The sequence below is a fragment of the Vidua macroura genome, chromosome 1, assembly GCF_024509145.1.
Source record: "Vidua macroura isolate BioBank_ID:100142 chromosome 1, ASM2450914v1, whole genome shotgun sequence".
NCBI classification, from domain to species: Eukaryota; Metazoa; Chordata; class Aves; order Passeriformes; family Viduidae; genus Vidua; species Vidua macroura.
Genome location: NC_071571.1, coordinates 10,081,169 through 10,104,349, shown reverse-complemented (window position 1 = coordinate 10,104,349; position 23,181 = coordinate 10,081,169). Strand labels below are relative to the sequence as shown.

Genomic DNA, 23,181 nt, shown 5'->3' with positions numbered 1-23,181 from the left:
TTTGAAAATCTAAAACAAATTTAACCTGAATCCATCATTTAACCTCACTGCAAAGCCATCAGTATAAAAAAATAATGTGTCAAACAAGTCAAGCATTTTGGTGTCCAGCATATTTCTCTGCAATGTATTGCTATGCTTGTAACTGCTAGTTATGCACCCATAATACAATTTCTATATATGACCAAAGTAGTACTTGTACTAAAAAATCTGTTATTAGGGAATCAAATGATCATTTTTAGACTGGTTTTGTTTTATTAATATAATGATTTTTAACTAAGTCACTCCAAAAATTACTGAAAAACAGAGAAGACTTTTGTTTTCTGCAGTATGATCTCTGACTAGGGATTTACAAGACTTAAAACTCCAAACTCAATCAAAAAACTTTCCTCAGTTCATTCTCTTGATTTAACATAAAAACAGTTTTCTGAAAACAGAAAAACCACACACTGGTTCGGAGCTTAAAGAAGTAGCTGAAGTTTATAATAAGAAACAGAGAAGGAAAGCAAAAAAAATTACAAAGAAGACTGACATAGTGGAGTCAGACAGAAAAAAAGTGCCTTGTCTTTACCTGTAACAGAAAACACATGAGGAGGTATTGAAAACTAAGAGTTTTCTACCCTGTCATCACCCAGTGATGTATTCTGTAATGCATATTACCTATAATTCTGCCAATCCAATACAAACTGAAGTCAGTTTTCTCACAGGTGAACACTGCATAGACAAGCAGCCTCTGGAAGCAACTACATGGATTGCTGAGGAGGTATCATGCTTTTTATTGTTGGACCTTGGACTCCACACTTGTGCTTACCCCTTGCATTACTAGGAATTCCTATTACACTGCATAGCACAATAAAAAAAAATCTTCAGTGTACTGGCCACGGCTTCAATTACACTGTTTGCTTCAAATAGCCACATTTAAAACACACATGAAAATGATGTACAGATATGGAAAAGGAGCCAGTAACTCTGGTAAAAAGTGAACAGGAGTGATCACTGCATTCTCTTGCCTAACAGGGGAATGTTCTACTTCAAACAGTTGCTTTCAGATAAGCCTGCTTTCCAGCAACAAAAAGACAGATATTTTAGGGGAATGGCTTGACAAAGGTTAAGAAACCAACAAAGCAAAAAAATCCCACTTCTGAGCTTGTACTAGGAAGACTTAAATTTTCATCAAGAATACTATGAATAGTAAAAGATTTTTTCTAGTAAGTATTTAAGCTTCAAATAAGCAATTCTGTAAGAATCTTTTTCTTCCAATTTTTTTTCTTGCCATTTCATCACATATTCTTATTTACATACTTGTGTGATTATTCCCTATCCATTCAAATTGCTTATTTTCTTATTTATACTCTGTTGTGTTTATTCTGTACCTGAGAACAAATTGCTCATTCTCAACTATACTTTAATCACTGCTTCCATAAATTGTTTTATGTTAAAGTAGACAGCCTAGAAAAAGAAGAGCAAAAGAACTAAGGCAACAAAACAAGATATATGAACTTCAGCTCTTCTCAGACATTGACTAGAAAAATTCCAAAGACTGATATTTGGAGAGGAAATCCCCCTCCTAGGTCCAAATGTCAAACTGAGAGGGTCACATAGTCAATCTACAACTGTTACCAACTCCATCTCAACTATGGGACCAGAAAAATCTCATTATTTTACAGTAATCTTTCATAGTGGGCAATTCCTTTCTGGCATGCTATCCCATCAATGCTGATTAATCTCAGTCTGCACAGACCTAACAGAGTCTACTCGACACTGGCTTGGGATCTGCTCATTCCTGTTTGACGCTCTGACTTGGCTGCACCTGTATTGAATTACAATATAGCAAGAATGAGTCCACAGAACAAATATGGGAAAAACAGCTATGATAATTTAGGGACCTAGTACTGGACCACCCTATCTGAAAGCCAATTACAGAAGAAGATGAAAGTCTTTGTATCTATTAATGAAAAAACAATATTTTCTTGTATCACCAATGGGTTAAAACAGCTTTACAGCTTTCTGATTGATGAAATGGATGGTTTCAGTATTTATTTGAAAATAATATAAAGTGTCCAATTATAGCATATTCTAGCTAGTGGTCTATTCATCAGCTCTATCCCCCCCAAAGCTGTGATACCTCTACTCTGTGTCCTACAGGCACTCTTGGCTTCATTCCCAAACTAACTTATTCTCAGGCTCCATTCTGGAGAAAGACAAGTTCTTCCCCCAAGGAAAAAGCAAAGCATGGCCGAGGGGTTGGTTTGCTCGTGACAGAGAACCCAAAAGTGAACCATGCCAACACTGGCTCCTTCTGCCAAGGGCACCAGCCCTGCTGCAGCACGCTGTGCGTCCTCAGATGCCTGCACATGGAACTATCGTGTCTCTATCTTCAGGTTTCAAGAATTGAAATGCCCAAGCATTGCTGTGGGCTGTGTTATTTTTGGCACTTTGAACTGAGGAACCACACACACATATAAAACAAACAAAGAATATGCCAGGGCCAAAGAAACACTCTGTGAGCCAAAGGCAACAAGATGTAGCCCCAGCATAACTGCTCCAGAGAGTGCCAGAGCATTCCCTGTCATAGTACATGGAGATGGAATAGACACAGCCTATATAAGAGACAGAAAGAAAAGCTAATCAACTTAATTAATCATGAAATGCCACAAAGGGAGAGAGGAAAAAAAAAATCATGAGGAAGGATGTGCAGAAGAAAAGAATTATGTTTTGGTTCTATACATTAGTCTTCATTGAATAGTTTAGAAACCAGAATAATTATCTGTTTACAATAAAAAAAAAAATCTTGAAAGCTGCCAATAATAGTTCTAGAACACCAGATTTGCCAACTGGGTATGTTAATAACATTAACGTAATAGCTAATGAACTATGAACTAATCGTAAAGATTATGAAATGTTCATATAATTGCTACTGAGGAAACCAAATATTTTGTGAGAAAAGTGGTATATATTTAATTAATAGTTAATTAAATCTTAGGAGTCCAATTATCTGTAAGGGAATTATGGAGAAAACAATATAAAAGGAGCTGGAAGATTGGAATAGTCAAAAAGAGAACTTTAAAAACATGTCTGTACAGAAATACTTACCAATCTGCTATGCAACTGAATGTCAATAATTTATCCTACTAATCTAAATATGCATGCCTTTTTCCCAGTGTATTTAAGGCATTTTATTCCATAGAATCAATTCTTGAGGTTACCCCAAAACCAGAACAGATGGAAGATAATGAGGAAAAAACAGGAAGTCAAAGCATAGTTATAATTTTTAACACAATTTAGGGATGAACAATTTGTCAGGCTGCACTTTTGACAGAGAATTCACAGGATATGGAAAGCCATTTCTTCACTAGTGCCTACAGCATAACTAATACCAATAATGTTCATCTAAATAATTGATACACTAGGTCAAATTAACCCAATATCAAGTCTAGACAGAAAAAGAAGTCGTATTTCTTGATAAATACCTCTTAGAAATGCAATTTTGTTATTAAGAAATGTGGTGATTTAGAAATATTAGTTCTTGTAGTCAAATTGTAAACTATTGCAATTCATGGACTTGAGATACCTTGTGACAATATAAACCAGGTGAGAATATTTGTTTTCTGTACCTTTACAGAAATGCTACCACTGCCTTCAAGAGAGCTCTATCATTAAATAAAAATGCACTGAATATACTGAAGCTTATGTACAAAGCTAGGAACTTAAACATATATTTTAAAGTTCTCTTCCAAAGGTAGCTTGCATTCGAAGTACTAATTCTTTTAAAGTCACATCGCTCTTGCTCCTTGTTAGTATTGGTTTTCAGTCCTTCAGTCAGTTTGCAAGTTACTGAAGAATGCTTCTCTCCAACCCATGCAAAGTGCATTTCCAACTATAATGTACCCTCATAGGAAGTCAGTAAAACTACAGAATCCCTTTCATATGATGATTTGTTGAGGTTTTTTTTCTGAGACATCAAGTCTGTGCAGTGTGGTCTCTTCCCTACCAATGCCTTAAGTATTTATATAACACTCCAATTAACTCTCTTATATTCTTGCCATTTTCATAACTGCGTTTTAAATTCTTTACAAAACAGACACCTTTCTTATGCTTCTTATTACTTCTCTGTATGCAATGACTTTTCTTAAAAAATTGCCAGAAGTTCAAAAAGCTTACTAATTAATTTCTTAAAGGCTCTAACTTGCATATTCAAATTTTCCAAGTGACTCTTCCCTTGATGTAAGACAGTTTTCAATCACTTCTAATCACGCATTTTTCTGTTCTTGCCTTTCCCCCTCATCAATTTAAAAAGCAAAGCATACTTGATCTCGTCTACTTTTAATTAAAGGGCCTCTTTCCTTATAGGTTTTTCCTGATAATATCAGAAGTACATTCTAGTGCTCTAGGCTCCTCCTACACTATCCTCCTACTCTTATGTTCTCTACAGATAATGTGTGCCTAGTTCTGTAGATTTTTCTTGTCTACTCTCCATTGACAATACCTTCTGGAAGTCTTCCTTTACACAAGTAATCTTCTTTCAATTATACTTAAAGTGTACAGGTAACAATTTGCATACTTGCATGTATTATATAAATTTGTCTGTTTTGCATATTGAGTTGGAACAGTTCATAATCTACAAACAATGAATCCTCTTTTTATATTATGAACATTTCCTCCCAGGTCATTAAAAGTAAATGTTCCTTGAGATGTACATTGTCTTCTACTCAGCACCAGAAGACTAAGAGAAAAGTAAGAATTAAATTAAATAAACAAGAATATATAAAGAAGAGGGAGACAACCATGCTGAATGTACATTAGGAGAAAAGCCAACAAATCAATTTGCTCGAAGTAACAAACCATCCAATGAAGAAAGCAACAGTTCTTCATAGCAATTTGCTATAAAGTGTTTAGACTAACAGGTCACAAAATACACAGGACAACTTGTCTCTAGCAGCAAATGAATGCCTAAATCAGGAGAAAAGAAAATCCATTCAAAAACCAAATCATGAATCATCTTTTTAATATGTGAACTGCTTTCAGTTATCTGAAAGCAGCCATTTGTCATCCACTATATGACACATAGGAAGACTGTTACTTACCTTAAACATGGATTTACAAAAAAAAATTGTCTTGCTGTTTTTATGTATTCTTACTCAGGAATATGACATGCTTCCATAATGTCACTGTTATTATTACTTTCTGTCAATCCCAAGAGGTATTAACACTTCTAAAAAATGCTACTAGTACAAATATTAAAACCTTCCTTATAGCTCCAACTATGTACATATGCTCATAATTTTCAATTTTGACCACTGTGTTTAAAAATTCTTAGTATTTGTATGTCAGCCTATATGCCCAGACACTGATTGATCTTTTAAAGAATTGCAGTTGACCTGGCCAAATGATTTTGAGCCTGGAAGAATATATTAGCTGCTCAGTTTTCATCAGAAGAGATATTCTGATGACATGGTAATTTTGTAACTTTATTTTGAATATTATGTATTATGCATACTCATTTACTATGTCATCTGTGTTTCTTCATCAACCACTGGTACCATACTGCAATTCAAAAGGTCTTTATCATTTCCTTGTCAAAAGTTATCTCCTTAGAAATGTCACATAATTGAAACTAGATCAGTGTTCATCACTCTTGTCACTGATGTGCATGGGGAGAATTTACAATGCCCAAGCACTTTTTAGATTACTCTTCACTGCTAACACCTTGTTCATCTTTCTCAAAGTACTTCTTGCATTTCTGTTTAGTCACTTATTTTTTTTTTTCTGAATGGAAATTACTCATACAATCTGGACCTAGACTTTAAAAAAAAATTAAACTACCCATCAGTTACCAAGAGCAGTACTTCTTTTTCTAGCATCTGAGTATTTGTTTTCTCAACCTTGTTTGTAATTTGTCTGACCTAACTTTACCCAGCTAAATGTTATTCCCACTATCTTAAACTAGGCATCTCTCATAAGAGTGGGATGAATTCCCAGCTAGACATGACTGTCTCCCTTTATTACATCTAAAAAGAGCATAAACAGCTAACAAACTCAGCTAATATGTAGCCTAGAGTGAGTAATTTGAAATGTTAAAATGGAAATTGTATAGCATTAGTTTACCCACTTGTCTCCGTGGAGACATCATGGAAATATATATATGCTTTAATGTATTCGAGAACTCCACTGTGACCTCAAAAGTGAAATTCCCAAAAATACAATCTCCTTCCAAATCCTCTTGGAATTCCCTATCTCTGGAAAGGTGCTCTTCAGTTTGATGGTCCATTTTGCTTCTTGTTGAGGCCAGGTACACATTAATTCACTTGGGACATCATCTTTCCTTCTGCACTTCACTGTTCATTATGTTTGGAGAACCTGAACTGTTACACTTCTTCCACTTAGGAAGCCAGTTTTGCCTGTCACTTCCACCCCAGAACTTCCAAACTCTGTCAGTGGACCCTTGTCATGGGCCATGTTATAATGACTTTCACTTTGTTAGTCACCTGCACTGTTTGTAACTCTCCTCATTAGTGGTCTCTGCCTTCATTATCAGCTCACATTGGTTCTGACAACTGAAGAGTTGCCAACTGGTTACTTTAGTTCTTTTAAATTATTCATATTGATTACTTTGACAAATGTGATGTACATGTCAGCCTGGAAATGCACACAAAGCAGAGAGGGGCACAAAAACCTCAGTTTTTATTACAGTGGCTGCTACAAGTTATATTGTAGACCTTTCTACACAGTGCAAGCTCCACAGAACAAAGAATATATATTTTTTTGTGTATCCAGCACCTAATACACCTTGATGAATATTTTGACAGTATGAATCAAAGGTGGTAATCATCTCGTGTCTTCTTTAAGAGCATCTTATACACATCTTGGCAAATATGGCTTCTTATTTATTTGAGCGACCTAACACTTCATATTTCTCTCTACCTTCTGGGAAAGTCCTACACTAACCTCTCACATTTTCCTAAAGAAACAGATTATTTACAGATTTTATTGCCCTTTTCTCCTTAACTGTTATATCTATTTCTTGTATTTTGACCAAGCTATCAACTCCAAAATGCTAAATTCAATTAAAGTACTAGAAATGTTACATATTTCCTAAAGATGGTTATGCAAAACAAATACAGGGTAAGATCTCAATTCAAGGAATTAAACCTCACTTTTGGATCTTTGGGTGCTCAGTTTAGTAAATTTGGGTTTTTTATATATAATTAATTAATTAGTAACATAGAATTGCATGTAACTGTTTCACAGTCTCACTATGCTTACTATCTCTGTCCCCAAGGGCTTTTAATAGCATCAACCTTCCCCCTCACCAAGACTTTGTTTGGAGCAGGACACTTACTTTGTAATGCGGTCAATGTTAGCAATTTGCTTCTGGTTCCGGATTATTTCTATAGCTGCCCAAAGATGCTGGATAGCCTTTGTGTCTGCCTGTCGTCTCTTCGTTAGGCGTGCCATGACCTGTTCACCTGGTCAGCTGCAGCCAAGAAATAAAAAAAAAAAAAAAAAAGAAAAAAATACACCAAAAAGTTAACCAAGAATTATAAAACAAACTACATGAAATATGATTACAAGGAAAAAATGTATTGTTGCATAGCCATGCAATTTGTATGTAACAATATGTTTTCAAGTGCTTAAAGAGTAGTACAAAGTGAAAAAAAAGTAGTTTACAAGAACCCCTTTCACATCATGCAATTGAAACAGAAGACCAAAAGCAAGCAGTAAAATATATGAAATCAATAGCAAATTTAGTTCATATCTCAGCTCCTTATATTTGGTAAAAATGCAAAACGACCCCAGCCTGAAGCTGCCACAGCCTCCTGCATTGCCTGAAGCCGCCACAGCCTCCTGCATTGCCTGAAGCCCTTAAAAAGGGCGTGTGGTACTTGACTACATCATACAGCATAAGCATGAATTCTGACACAGAGAAAAAGCTGGACCCACAGTTTAACATAAAACACAGTCCTTGGAGTATTCCCTTCATGTTCTTATCATTTACAGCTATTTTTAAAAAGTCCATTCTATGAGGAGAAAACAGAAGTATATTTTCATGGATGATAAGTCTTTAAAAAAATATTTTGGAGCAGTTCCATTTTCTGTAACATGCTAAAACCCAACAGGGCCAAAGTGCTTCTGATGGCATTTGCCCATCTAACCAACCCTGAACAGGAACATAATGAGCATCTGGCTTTGTTTACAAATTTTCCAAAAGCTGGAGGCAATGAGTACAGATAAGCCATAAATCGCCTACAGCTCCACTACAGGCACCGAATCCCTTTTTAAAAGCTTAACGATGCATTTTGATCACTAAATAACTTTCTTCCACTGCCACCACTTTCTCAATGAAAAAATGACTGATTTATGAGTGCTACCAAGGTCTATAATTTATTTTAGAGCTCTGTCCTCGGAATGAACCCTGTGGTATGCACACAGATATTTGTAGCTAGCAGAATATTAACTTCAGTAACCCAAAATAATATAAAAAAATGCAAAAACATTTCACCATCTGTGCAATGTTAAAGATGGGAATTTAAGTACTAAAAGGGTCCCTGCTCTCAAATTCAGAAAAAGGAAACAGATTTGAGTATTCCATCAGTTGCAGCAATGTAATTTTCAAGTCTATGGGACCTACAGGTACTTATCAAAGAGGGCTCTCAAGTTTTAGATCTGATATAAGCTCGGCGACACTTTACAGGTGCAATGAAATGAACGGCAACATTCACTCCATTATTAAGGATAAGAAATTATTTAAAAGCATTATACTTAATGCTATGTAGCCTATTTAAAGAAAAAAAAGTAAGGAAAATAAAAAAGATGTTGTGAAGTGGTATGTACACGCCCAGGTCTGTGAGGCCTTCCTGGCTGCAGGAGATATCAGGGAAGGGCAGAACAGAGCAGCACTTGAGATGATGTGATGTGGTCACACATCGATCCCACATTTCAGCTTTAGAAATCTCCTCCCTCTGGGGTTTAAAGGAAGGGCAACTAGAGGGATGTCCCAGAAAAAAAAGGCCAAGAACACAGTTTTGAAGGAAGGATAAGAAGGAATGTGACAGACATTCAGCTAAGAGTGACAGCAGTAGATAGCATCGCCTGACAATGATTCAGAGAAAGAAAGTCTCCATTGGGAACAGCAGGAAAAGACACTTCATCCCTGTAAGCTCCTCTGCATTAATTTCACAGAACATTAGGCCATTGCAAGTTAAAAAAAAAAAAAAAAAAGTTTTAAGAGAAATAGAGTAAAGCGCAAAAGAAGTTAGATCTTAACACAAAATGTGGCAATCTTTACAGACCTATTGTTTTAGCACAAAACTTCTTTCCTAGCACAGGCATGACTGAAAGATCATTCTTCTTATTCCAGTTCTGCACAAACCCTCTGTACAAAAGCTGTCAGACGACAGGGCAGCCAGCAAGCTGGACACGGGGTCTCTTGCACAGCATCACATCCCCATGCGAGGAGCAAGCGTTCGTCCTTCTTGACCCCGATAGCAGTGTGAAACAACAGACCAGTTCTCAGTTTATCTAGCAATCCCAACTCCTTTAAAAATAGCCCCTGTTTCTGGCAGCCCAGCATATGGCTGCCATGCCAGTGTCTCACCCGGCGCAGGGGACAGCGGGGTTTTCTCTCACACCCCCCTGACACCTGCGCCCAAGGGCACAGCACAGAGCAGGGTCCTGGGGAAGCCACCTGCCACCTCTGCACGGTGCCATGGCCCCACTGCAGCCAAAGGGAAGGCTGGCCTTTGGGAATAAGGAATTCCCACTTCTCTAGGGCAGGAGAAGAAGCCCATGCCGGAGGCAGGGAGAGGGAGAGCGAAGGAGCACTGTAACCACGAGCTCCTGGAGCCCTGTAGCTGCAGAGTGGGAAAGGCCCTATGGGATCACTCTCCCACCAGCCCCTCACTCCATCCTTATCCTGCTGTGCTGGCTTCAAGCACGCCCAGGCCATGCCCTGGGCTATGGCTAACAGCCCTCAGGACAGGTGTCCACCTCCCATCCTGAATGCTGCAGGGATGTCACATCACTGGGCCAGAAGTTACCCCCAAAACACAACCCTTGTGGGTGCCCCCCAAATGGCTCCCTGCTGGCTCCCACTGCTGCACACACGGGCATGGCCATGGCTCTTCCCCTCTGTCTGCAAATAACAGCAACAGGGACACACGTGGGACACAGCAATCACACCTGTTCTATTTCCTTTTTTTTTTAATTCAAGGTACAGTAATTTTAGCAGGTGTTCTGCCTTCAAAGAATATACATTTCACTTTCATAACTTTGGTTTACTATTTAAGAGCACTTTCGTTAAACTCAAGAGTTGACACTCTACTACTGAAATAGCAGCTCTTACACACCATACTGCCAAAAATACAAAAATAAAAAATAGAGGTTTTTTTCCCAAAAGCCCAGACTACTTTAGTGTTATTTTAATCTTTTAATTGCATGGTGTAGAAAAAAATAGAGTCTTTTTACATTACAGAAGAAGTTTAAAAGATTGTGGCATATTTCTTGCTGTTCACCACAGTCACTCTACCTCTACGGTAAAACTAACCACAACAGTCTACTCCCTGCACTCCTGCAAAAATATAAGCAGTTTTCTACATTATTACACTATTTTAAAGGGAACTTGTATCCAATTCATACAATGCCTTTGAGTGCTACTTCCAAGCAACAGAAAATCTTCCCAGTGTCTCCACAGGAACAACTTTTTCATGCAAATAGTAGTGTACATTTTAATGGGAGACACATTAGAGTCTTGTCTGTATTTATCACTCCTGATTATGTGCTTATGTGTGGGCTCACACACACACACACACTTTGGAGAGAACAAGCATAAACATGCAGTGCGTGTGAGCATGTGTAAAAATCTATGGCTCAGAGGTGAAGTATCCAAAGAGGCTGATTCACCCATGCAGTCTTTTAAACAAGTTTGAAGTCCAGAGACTCTTTAAAAACACAATACTGGATTGTACATTTACAGATAAATGCTTGAAAATGTTACTCATTCTCCTCTTCTGTTATAACATTCATTTAAAAATCCTGGAAAGAAAAACTAAAAGCTGAAGTAAATATTCAATTCCTTTTTCTGATTTGCTGGGCACTGTGCTCATTTAGCTATGGTACACCCTGTCCATACAAAATTATTTGCTCTATGCCATTTCTGTCATGTTTTGTTAGCAAGTTTATGGTAGGATACAGCTTCTGAGAGAAAGGTTGACAAGCATAGATGACTGAAAATCTAGGAATTTATATCAGCAGGATCTGTCTTAGGTTTTGTAGGCATCCATGAGACCTGCAGAATAGAAGAAATATCCTCCTAACAGAGAAAGTTTTACGTGGCTGATGCACCAGCTCACACACTTCCATCACACCCTCAACTGCCCAAAGCAAACTATTTATGTTCTCAATTTTCAACTCTCCGACTTTTCCTCATGCACTCTGCTTATGGTTTTACTGCACTTTGTATTTTGAATCCCTCTTTAATGTCCTAAACACATTTTGAAAAGTATGCTGCTTTACTGTGTGCAGCTTTCCTCAAGAGCCAAATGTTACCCACGCTTCTCACAGGCAGGCTCAACAACCTGTTCATTATCTTGTGAACACACAAGATAACACACTCAGCAGGGCTTATCTTCCCCAGGTCCCCAGCACAGCCTCACTGCGGCGTGGCAGCGGTGACACCGCACTGGCAAGGTGGACACTGTCACAACAGCAATGCCACCAGTCATCAGCACGCACTTGGCTGAACCAAACACTGTGCAGCTGTCTGCTGCAACAGTGCTGGATATGGAAATCTGAACTGCAAGTCAAAAGAAACAAAAATCACCTTGCAGCAAGTGAAGGGATTTAGCCCAAGGAACCTCCTGACTTGCTGCTTGCATCCAATTTAGCAGATACTATCAAGTACTAAGTTTAGCTAGAAACTCTCCCTGCACACAGAAAAAACTCAAAGGTAGTCAAATCTTGCCACGTGGTAGCTGTTAAACACCATTGTCCAAGCAAAATATGATGCTTCTGAAAACTCCACTGGTAATTTGGACTTTGCACTGAAGCAGACGGCGTTGCAGTTGGGTGCTGCTGCTCTGATGGGAGCTGCTAATTAAGAGCTGACAAGCAGTAGCTTGTTAAATCTTGTGTTTGTGCTTCACTCTAAGTGAGGCTACCTGTGGTGCTCGGCCCTTCCAGTGCAAAGTCAAACAGGTTAAACTCCATCCCTGCTATCAGCCACCATTTGGCTGGGACTTCGTGTGCACTTAAGTGCACTGGAAAGAAGGTTTAAGGAGCTCATCCTTGCCACTGCTCAGCTAGTGGTTGCTGCCTTTTGGCCTCACAGCCCTGTGAGGGACTATTGCTATTGTTTCTTCCATAATACACAGTGAAAGATTTTAGGCTCAAAAGCAGGAAGAAGCTAGGCTCAGTCCTAGTTTTTGTGGCTTTCATGCTAAGTTTGGGTGAATTGGGAACTTAAACACAGGCTCAATTTCATATTTGTAAGTACTTTATAATATGGGGTCTAGTGTTTCTTAAAGTGTAACTCTTTATAGCAGGTATAAAACTGTACAAAGCAGTACAAAGAGTTCCAAATGTCTAGCTTTGTTCTTGTACTATATAGGAGTCTACCATTAAAATACAGATTTGCAAATTGATGCAGAGTTTGGGTTCTTGGACTTCATACAGCTCTCCATTGTACTGTGAACTTCTACAAGCTTAAAATTTAGTTTACAATTTAAACTGCTGTTAAATCTTATCTTTCATCACTGGTGCAGTGGGAGTATGAACTCTTAGTCTTCCCCTCCTACAACAATTGTGATTAAAAGTGGTAATTATTCTATTTTTACATAGGAAAGGTACAGGTAAAAATGTCTTGACTAAGCAGCAGCATAGGTCATGCATGGGGCAAAAGCAAGAGACGGTTTAATTTCATGTCTATCTTCCATAGCTGGCTATCCAAAAATGTGGGGAGAAGCTGTTAGGGTGAGGACAAAGCTTTTGGTAGGAGAAATTCCATATTTTGCTTACTATTTATTTGTCTTCATGAGTGTGCAAGATTATAGGCATAACCAAGGATTTGCTGGGCATCTGGTAGCAGGAGATTCTCTTTTGTAAGATTGAGGGTTATCAGAAATAAAGATTTTGCATACAAAGTCATTTTCAAATGTTGAAGAATAAGCAAATGGTTTGGTATATTAGATATTTATTTTGGACTTAATCCCAATCCACTAAAATCAACAAATGCCTTTCTGCTGATTTTCCAGGGTTTTGGAGTAAACTTTCAACTGCTGTTGTATTGCCACATCCTCACAATGAAAAACTTAGGGATGTGTTGAATGATTTTAATGAACCTGAAAGATGTAACAAAGGCTTGTGAGTGAAATAGGCAAAATTTTTTGGCAATTAAACTAAACTCAGAAAAATAGATTATAAATAAATAATGGTTTTTTTTCTTAATTAGAAGATCAGTTCAGGCTGTAATGCTATGATTTTGGAAGCTATTAAAACATAGATTTTTGCATGTTGAATGTGTGTCATTCCTGATGAAAATATTTTTATTTCATTGTTAGCTTAAGGACTATACAGTCTATTCAAAAGAGGAAATTTTATTAGCATAATTATCCTAAATATTTCCCATGTGCAAGTACAACATCCCTGCTGATCTGTGCAGTTCCACCTCTTGCATTCCCAACTGCAAGGTTTCTAACCTTGATGTCATGCAACTTTTTGAGTGAGGTTTTGCATAGCCCCCTGAAGTGCAGTACAGACACAAAACAGGACTGCATGAATATAAAACTGTAATGTTTTGCTTTGTTCTCTCTGCAATTTAATTTTCCCCGACTCCTGTACACAGAATACATGAAAGCTTTTGCTTCTACCTTGTGCCATTTCAGGATGGCAGTGAGCCACTGTAGAAATCTGAGCCAAGGATATTACAGAATTAAAGGCCCCAAGAATACTTCTACTACACATATGTGCAAGGTCTATTTTAATCCCTGATACTGCATTTATTTCATTTGTATTGTATTCCATTCATAATGATTAAGTAAGTGTCCTTCACTGGGGCTAAGGCATACAGAACTTGAATGTTAAGCTCAGACATTTTGAATCATCAGTATACAAATGGTAGAACTCTTTATTTTGCTTTTGGAGCCAAACTTGGACTTTCCTGTTTAATTAACTCACCCTGTTAGAGGGAACTTGACACAACTGTTGAGGTGCCATCCCAAAAGAGAATTTCTAAAAGTGTAAGTGCAAATAGAGTATAACAAAATCTGATACGAAGCATCAACGCAAGATGCTCAGAAAGTATATGGCTGAATAATAGCCATATACTCCAAACAAAGGCTGTCCAAGTGGTCTTGTTGGCTATCAAATACAAATGTATGCACAGGACTAAAATACATTCTGCTGCCTTTCCAGCCAATGCTAGTCTGGAATTTCAGAGACAACAGCAAATGCCAACCTAATATTTGAAAGAAACTATCCTTTGTTCCTGTCTGGCAGAAATCACTGAATAAAACTTTATCTAGCAATGCAAGTTTGGAAAAAAAGAAAAGCATAGCTGCCAACAAGGGCTGAAAGCAAAGAGCCAAAACTGTAACCAGCAATGTAGCTACACCAGCTTCTTTCAAATGACTTTTTTGGTGATGGTCATCACTCTCGGGACTGTGCCTAGGCAAGCTGAAGCTCATAACATATTTTTTGCTATGGATCTGTGTTAAGACAAGATTCCACGTTGATCTTCTAAAACAAGCAGTATTTTCCTTAATATTTCAATTTTTAATTGGTATTCAGTGCATAGAGAGTTCGTTTTTATAGCCAGTAAGAGAATTAACAGTTAAACAGGAACATCAAGAACCACAAAAGTTTCTGTTTTACTGAGAAAATAATGTTTTAAAGCAGTTCTGAGGAGGTTTAGACTGGATATTAGGAGGCATTTCTTTACCTGCAGGGTGGTCAAACACTGGAACAGGCTTCCTAGAGAGGTGGTTCATGCCCCAAACCTCTAAGTGTTTCAGAGGCATTTAGCATTTTCCCTTAATAAGATGCTTTAATTTTTGGTTAGTCCTGAAGTGGTCAGGCAGTTGGACTAAATGATTACTGTAGGGCTCTAACAACTGAAATATTCTTTTCTTTTCTATTCTACTCCTATTTTATATGACCACTGAAAATGCATACACTGTTAATACATTTAACAAACTTCTGAACTTCTAAAAAAAGAAATTTAGTTTGGTTTGATTAATGCTTAACTAATGAAATTAAGTTATGCTAAATGGTTTCCACAATGGAGCTTGCAAGTTGTTTTAAAAACACAGGTCTTGCAAAATGATGCAAGTTTCTCAGGAAGATAAACTTCAGCTTCCATAGTAGCAAAGCCTCTTATTTTCAGGATGATGATGTACTAGACTAATATAAGACTACTCATCTTGGGGCAAAGGAAATGTCTATACAAAAGATGGTCCAACACAAGTAACTTCAACATCACTAAATAATACATGGCTCATACAAGGTGTAAAAAGATCATCCTACACATTTCTTGTCCTTGATCACAAAAAATAAGGTCTCATCAGATTTGGTTTTTTTGGGGAGTTATCAAAAATAATGCTTGTGTCCAAGCTGCTGTCAGCAGCACTCTGGGCTCCCCTGTACAAATGCACAGGCACATCGATACAAGCAAGCCACACACACCTTCCTTGATGAGAGGGGCTTCAGCCAACACATTTTACCTTCCATTTGCCACAGACTAAGAGCATGAGGAGGGCCAGTTACAGGAGATTAAATGGCACGTGGAGAGAGGATCATGTTCTGAACACACACTGCACACTAACACAAGCTTTCTGTGGTTTAACTCCACCCACTACCAATTCCCATATTTTCCAAAGCAGCCTGAAGCTAACCCACTGAAAGATGCTGAAGGAGAATCCATGGAAGGAGTTAACTCCTAATGAGGAGTCTGGGCTGTTTCCCCATGTAGACAAGCCCTTAGTAAATAGATGCTTCCTGTCCTCTCACTTGGTTGTAGTGAGCAGAGATGATTAATGCAGCTGTGCATCCTGACAGGCTCCAATGCTCACTTGGTCGTAAAACAGGAAAAATCATGGCCAAAGAAGGCTGATGGTGAGGGCTGGAATTTCGGTTTGGATGATAAATAGAGGCCACTTTGATTCTGCAACTCCCTCTAATAAAAAGTGATAGGTGGAAGACATCTTAGAAAATGCTAAGAAATATAAATGAGAAGAGTAGCTCCTTCTCTTGAAAGCAAGCTTTTGATCATCATCTTCCTTTCTGCTCTGAAAGCTAAGGAGCTTGGTTGTTTTGTAAGCCTCAACTGAACCAATGCAGTAAATTTCTCTGTCAGTAAGTAAGGTATAATAAATAAGGTATGATGACATAAATAAATAAATGATTTTTCATGGTATATTAGCAGGGAATGTAATTCTGCGTAAGGTCCGTTTCACACTAAACAATGAGAAAGAGAGATACATTTTCCAGGTCAAAGAATCATGAATGTATGGAAAAGTACTAAATCATGAAAAAGATAAATTCATTGCAGATTATGTAGGCTATATGGTGTAACACTGAGCTGATGTTGACTTTTTTTCCAATTTAATGTGAGATTCCAATTTGCTGGAGTTTTTTTTTTTTCTCTTTCTCTGAACTACACACAACTGATGCTATCTTTAAAGTACAAATTGTGATTCTGGTGGTAGCAACAGGACCTAAACCTTAGATGTTTGTAACAACTATTCCTCTACCAGGCTGCATTTTTATTGACAAAAGGCAGCTGAATCAATTTTTGTTGCTCCTTAACAAAAACAAAGTCTGCCTGAACTTGTTTCTTTCAAAGCTCTTCTTTTTGGCCTCTCCCTCTCTGTAAATAAAAGCACAGCTACAGAACTTCTAAAACTGCTCAGATATTGAGTTATTTTAAAAGTGAGTGTGTTATGCAGGCATGACCACTTTTCTCCAGCAATCAGGCCACAAGTAACATTAACTCAGAGGAGACTTTTCTCTTGTCAACAATCATCTGCAGGAAAACTGGTACTATAGAAAGAAAACAAGCACAACTCTGAACCAACTAAGGTTTCCAAACTAAAGCTCCTTCAAGGCCAATCTGCCTGGGCTTACCCTTGAAACTTTCAGAAATATACTCAGAACTTAGAGCATTAATACACACTGATCTGTAACGCAGGTAAGATGAGCCTAAGAAAAACACTGCCAAAGCTTACACACTTCTACAGCATTAATCAAAAGAAACTTTCAGGCAGGGAGAGGATCAAATTGTAAAATCTGATCTTTAGATCTTGCTTCTGAAATTCAAGGTGAATATCAGAAATAATGGACCTGAAAGTTTCAGTCAATGCTCTCCCAGCTGTGGGACAGTTCATCAAGAGAAAGAGCAATGCATGGTGGAAATGGAAGCCTTTCCCCTAGTGCTCATCTTGCTTAGCTTTCTCTTCTATGTTTTTTAGAGAATGTATTTCCTAAGTTGGGCACAGACATCTGGCTTAAAAGTACAATCTGAAGTACGTTTGAAGCATATGTTCTCTCCTTCATAGGCAGTACCCAAACTCACTAATTACACGCATTCCTACACAGCTTTCCTCTCATCCTGCCCCAAACCAACTCCATCATCACTTCCTAGTGAAGCCTAATCCCTATCCATCTCTAAGGTCTATTCCTTAGGTATATTTTTTATACCTCAAAAACAGGTAATTTATTAAGTTTGCACTTTCTTACTTCAGATTGCCCTCAGCTCTCCCCCCAAAACGTTCATGTCTGGACAAGGACAAAGCTTGCCTAGAGGACAATTTACAGACAAGTGAGAACAGCAGTTTTCATGAAAACCAATGTACAGTGAAAAACAACTGCATTCATAACTAAACAAATCCTGAAGTGGAAAACAGCTGAGTATAATCATGATCTTTTCTATTTATCTTTGCTGCAAAAGTTAACAAATGGAAAAAATGAAGAAAATAACTTTCAAAATCATAAACTTTATAAAGAGAAAAGTCAAAACATTACTCAAAGAAAGAAAGATCTTCCAAAGATCAGAGCAGATGATGGAAGTATGTTGCCATTACTTCAGATAACACCAATTTCTCAGCAAACCTGGTAATAGCTGATATCAAGAAAACTTCATTCTACCATTTCAGGTTGATATGTCCTTCCTACATGCTCTTTAAAAGCAGGGGGCAGGAATATACCACTTAACTTTATAACCAGCTCTTGGCGTGGCTCATTGGGTGGCAGAGGTTGGGAAATGGTTTTTTCTGGCACAGAGTTTTTCCCAACACTGTAATCTGGGACTGCACTCTCAAATTTGTTGAGCTGTTTCAAAGACCTTGGTGGGAGTTCTAGTGTGATCTCTTTTTATATATTTTCTATTACCTATAACTTTCAGATGCTTCCAACTCCTATTTCTCATCTTCTCTTACCTGAAGCCAGCTTACATGTGTTTAGTTTTTAATGCAGAGAATTCTTCCCAAGGCTTCTTGAGGACCAGTTGTGGATGAACAGAATTACACATTTTTTCCTGAAAATCCATTTCAAATCAGCCTGATTCTTGCACGTTATATCTGTTCTGTACCATTTCTTTGGTAAAATGAATACTTTGATCAGTGGCTTGCTATTATATTCATATGCACGTCCATGGCATGTGCTGGAGCTACAAAGAGCCCTGTGTTGTTTTGGGACTACAGCACTTCCCACTTGCAGAATGATGTTCTGTGTCTCCTCTGGCGGGTGCATGTGAAACCTACTTCTTCCAGCACTGATGGTGATGTCAATGACATAGAGCAGGTCACAAGGGCCCTTTGGGGAGGACATTACTTCCTGAACACTCAAGAGCTCTTCCTGCTCTATCATTATCTAGGGCTGAGGTTTATTAAAGGCAACAGGACCATACTGTTCTGTTCTCAGCCATTTCCTTCAGACACCGAAACATGGGATTAATAATTTTGTCAGCAAAACTAGGACTTCATTTTTCAGATTATTTCAGTTTTCACTACTACCAACATTTGGCTGTGGTTTTATTTTACTCCTTTAACCTGAATGCAGATGAATGATAGGGAGCTCTGACACTGAGACTTAGCCCTACAGGGTGGGGGAACTTCCTAGGTGTGCAGGACATAACTGAATAGTGTGCCATCCCTGTGGCTATCAACAGAAGTAAAAGCCCAGAAAAATTAAGTAATCCTACAATCAGCTTCTTCTAAATTTCAGAAAATGTCATTCATGAAATATAGCCTCCTGTTGTGATTTCTGCAAAAATCTTTTCTACATAATGCAAAGAAAATGAACTGCAAGAATATCATAACATTATGGTGTTATCACAAAGGCCAAACCTATTGACTTGGAATTTGGATTTACAATACACTATTCTGCAGGAAACAAAATACTGGAATTCTGGAAATCTTTCCAATCAATATCTTCTTTCATCATGTGGGGTTTTTTCAACCTAGGCAGAAGACCTGGAGTCCACTGAGCTGTTACAGCACCTGCCTGGAATGACTCCAGTTGTGATGCCTAATGTTGAAAGAGGCATTTAACTTAGGGCTACGTCACCAAGCACTAGGAACCACCTGAAACACAGTCTAACACTCCATCATCCTCTTAAGCTGCTCCCTGTCCTACAGGACTGAATGCAAACTGGAAACGGAGAGGGTCATTTGCTCCTGACAGGGTTTTTGAAGCTGGATTGCTTGATTTCAGACAGCTACGTCTTAGGAAAGTGGTTATTTTCTCACAGGGGTGTAGCTTTTCTTCTCGTGTAAGTCATATCCATTAATGAAGAACACCATGTCTAAATCTGGGAGGACTTCATAATAGTAGTGATTTCCTTACAGGCTTATATGGCTGCTTCTCTTTGATACACTTACATGCTAAAATTCCTTCTAAAATGGTTTCTAGAGTGTGCTCATCCCCTATTTCTCACTTGTCCATGCCCGCTTCCTAGCATTTAATTTAATTATTCATTTTGCTCTTTTGAGTACAACAAGACATAAAGCAGACTATGAGAGCTTCTTTTACACTGAGGAGCAAGTTTTTTTTCTTTCAGTGACACTGAGGCCCCGGTGGGTGACCACAAAGTGACCAATGATTTATTCTACTCTATACCATGAAATTTAAAATGTTTTTCACTGTTTTCACCTTCATTAATAGAAACAGAATCTGTTCATCCAGGTGATGACATGCTGAAGGAAAACCTACGGGAAACTGAACCGGTCATTTTAAACTGAAGAAAGACAAAAAAGGTATTGTTTTTAAACACTTCACATCTGTTCTCCTAGTGCTGAGAGATTCTGACTTTTACCACCTTTTTCTTTTGCAAATAGTCTGTTATTTATTTTTAGACATGAGATTTCCTACTGAAATCAACTGTGGGTTTACAATCTTTGCTGAGTTCCAACGACAGAACAAAACTTTTGAGGAGACTTTTCAGGTATTGTTTGTTGGAGACTGCTGCCACCACAGTGGTCAAACTAATTTAAAGCACTACTCTAAACCAACTGCAAGAAATTCTACTGTCCAGTCTAGTAGCATGGTTGTTAAACCAGAGAGTGTCCTGTCTTCATTCATGCTCTTATTGCAGCCTTCAAACAATAATGGTTTTGGTGTGCTAAAGAAGACACTGATATTCATGTCAGTCTCTGGATTGTAGCTTCTGAGTTTATGACAGATGGGAAACCAACAGAGGAGTTAAAATCCTGTGAATCCACACACAGCTTATAGCCAGTAGCCATCTGGCTGGGGATCTACATAATACCACAAGAGGATGACAAAAAAGAAAAAAGAAAAAAAAAAAAAAGGCAGTTTAATTTGAATTTCCGTTTCTCGTCCCCTTCTTTGTCCTACCTGGTTTGAATACACTATCTTATTTATTATATACAGTCTTTCAGCTATTTCATACAGGTTAAACAATTACAGTATTTTCTTACGAGCACTTTCCACACAGAAAAATAAATTCAGTGTTAGGCAAAAAGTCCAACACATTACAGCATATAAGGTTTTCTATGGTAACAGGCAAATAGGCAGCATTTAAGTGAAGTGTAAGCATTTGAGGAAAGAACAGAAAAGGGAAAGCACCAAGCAACCCCATTCAGCAGGGCTTCCAGTTGCTGTAAAAGCAATTGCAGGCAGAAAAAGATGTAACACAGGGCCCCTAAAGTATAATTACTTGAGAAAAAAATGTGGCCAACAAAAGTTACCTAACCTGTTCACAGAAGAAAGAAACTCTCTACCCCTAAAATGTGCTGGAAAGGCTGAAAATCTGGTTTTCAAAGCAAAAAAAAAGTAAAAGCCTTAGTAAAAACCCCTTTTGCACAGCAGTGTGTTCAGCTAGCTTGAGACAGGAAACACGCAAACTTTCCTTACAGATAAAAACTCTTTTTTCCCTCAACCTGCTGAAATGTTTAGCTAGGCACTTTCAGCCCCTGCATGTTTGTTGGGGTTTTAGCTTTCTCAAATGAGCAGATTTCTGATGCAAAGAAAGAGGAGAAGCACTACACCAAGAATTCTTTTCCCTGTGAGCTATGTTGCAAAAATGAGAGCATATTAAGCAACTCGAGAACAGGAAATAACACTGACAAACAAAACTGATATTCTTTCCATAATGTGGTCATTCAGAGGAGGACATTTGAAACTTCATCTCCCCAAATCAAGAAATGTTTATTCTACTTTTGGCAAGGCTGCTGAACGCATGTGTGCTCCCTCTTCCTAGTCCAAGTGCTTTATGATCCTTTCAGTGAAGCATATAGTCACACTAGAGTAGAAATGAACTCTGAGCTGCAGAGTTTTCTCATAAAGCTCTCTCCTTTGAAAAATGTTGTTTTATTGGTCCCCAGATGGTTTGTGGAAATACAGTAGTAGATATGTGGGAATGTATCCGAGATCCCTTCAGCTCACCTGGAGCATCTGGCACAGCAGGTGAGGGGTGCTGAAGCTCCAGCTCCACAGCCAGAGTCCTCCTGCAGCTCTGTCCTTTTGTTAGCACAGCCTCCGATGGGAGAGGCTGGAAAAGGATTGAATGCAGACATCTATTCCTGAGCTAATCACTCCACACTCCCTTCACACTTGACATGATCTACTCAAGGCTACAATTCATCTTGCTGTGAAGCAGACATCACAAATAGGTCAGATGAATTAAGCCCTAAAATTAACCATTTCTCTCCAGGGAAGACAAAGTAGATTAGGATGAGAAGTTGATGTGGCTGGATTTAAATCACACACACTGCATTCAAGCTGCCTGCTTTAACCAGTGCCTGCACTTGCCTGGTGTAAGGTCGTGCTTGCAACTGAATTTCTCACATCTCAGCTAAGGGCTCTAGCCAGCATATTATTGATTTTTCTGCTACTTTGCCTTTTTTGGATGAAAAATTTCATCATTATGTTTTCATTTTCTATATGGACATCTTTGAATAACTGAAAATATCTTACTTTCCCCATCTGCCTTAAGAAAAAAAGTGCAGTTGTGTTTTTCATTGAGAAAAGCTTGAATAACTGCAATTTTTCCTAAAAAAAAAAAACCCCAAACACAGACAGGGATATTTCCTTTATAACCTGAGTAATATCATTGTAATTCTAGTAAAAGGGCTGATTAATGTCTGATATATACTATAATTTTCAATGGGAATAATGTGTATTTTGAAATTTTTTCTTTTCAGATTGAGTTTTTAATTAAGAAAAAGTGCAGTGTAAGACACTTTTTAATTTTTCTTGTAAGAAGTGTGATTTTAATAAATGTGGCTATCTATCCAGACAAAATGAAACTGCAAAAGCATAACTGCAGAATTTTCTTCAGTGTTTTACAACAGTGCTTTGTTCAAGTAGAAACTGAGCTAGAAAAGAAAATTAATATCCTTAGTTATTTCAAAAGGCTAACTTTCTCTAATTCTGACTCCTAGGTCACAAGGCTGTTTATTTCAGATCAGCGGTACCTTCATTTAAAGTAAAGTACAAATTTTTCATCCCTTTTTATAATGTTGAGCCCTTTGTCCTCTGTATCATATCACTACTGGAACCATCATCTCACCCTCCTGTCTTTATCAGCACTCAGTTAATCAAATTTATTTGGTTGGTCTGAGCTTGATTCCTACATGAATTTTCTGATTACCTCCAAACAGTTTAACAAGTTCAATAAAAAGAAGCTGCAAACATATAAGCAGTAAAAAATTTCCATACTGATGTCTTTGTCTT

The 23,181-nt window shown here is 37.9% G+C and overlaps 1 protein-coding gene across 5 annotated transcripts in view; it reads right to left on the bottom strand.

Annotated features, from left to right (window-relative positions):
- Window positions 1-23,181, bottom strand: part of ZMYND11 (zinc finger MYND-type containing 11) — a 104,618-nt gene that overhangs the window by 53,114 nt on the left and 28,323 nt on the right. For all 5 annotated transcript variants that reach the window (XM_053985804.1, XM_053985826.1, XM_053985819.1 and 2 more), the window contains exon 2: window positions 7,337-7,471. In XM_053985804.1, coding sequence (XP_053841779.1) covers window positions 7,337-7,452 — 116 coding nt within the window. In that variant the 5' untranslated portion in view covers window positions 7,453-7,471. The remainder of the gene's footprint in view (window positions 1-7,336; window positions 7,472-23,181) is intronic.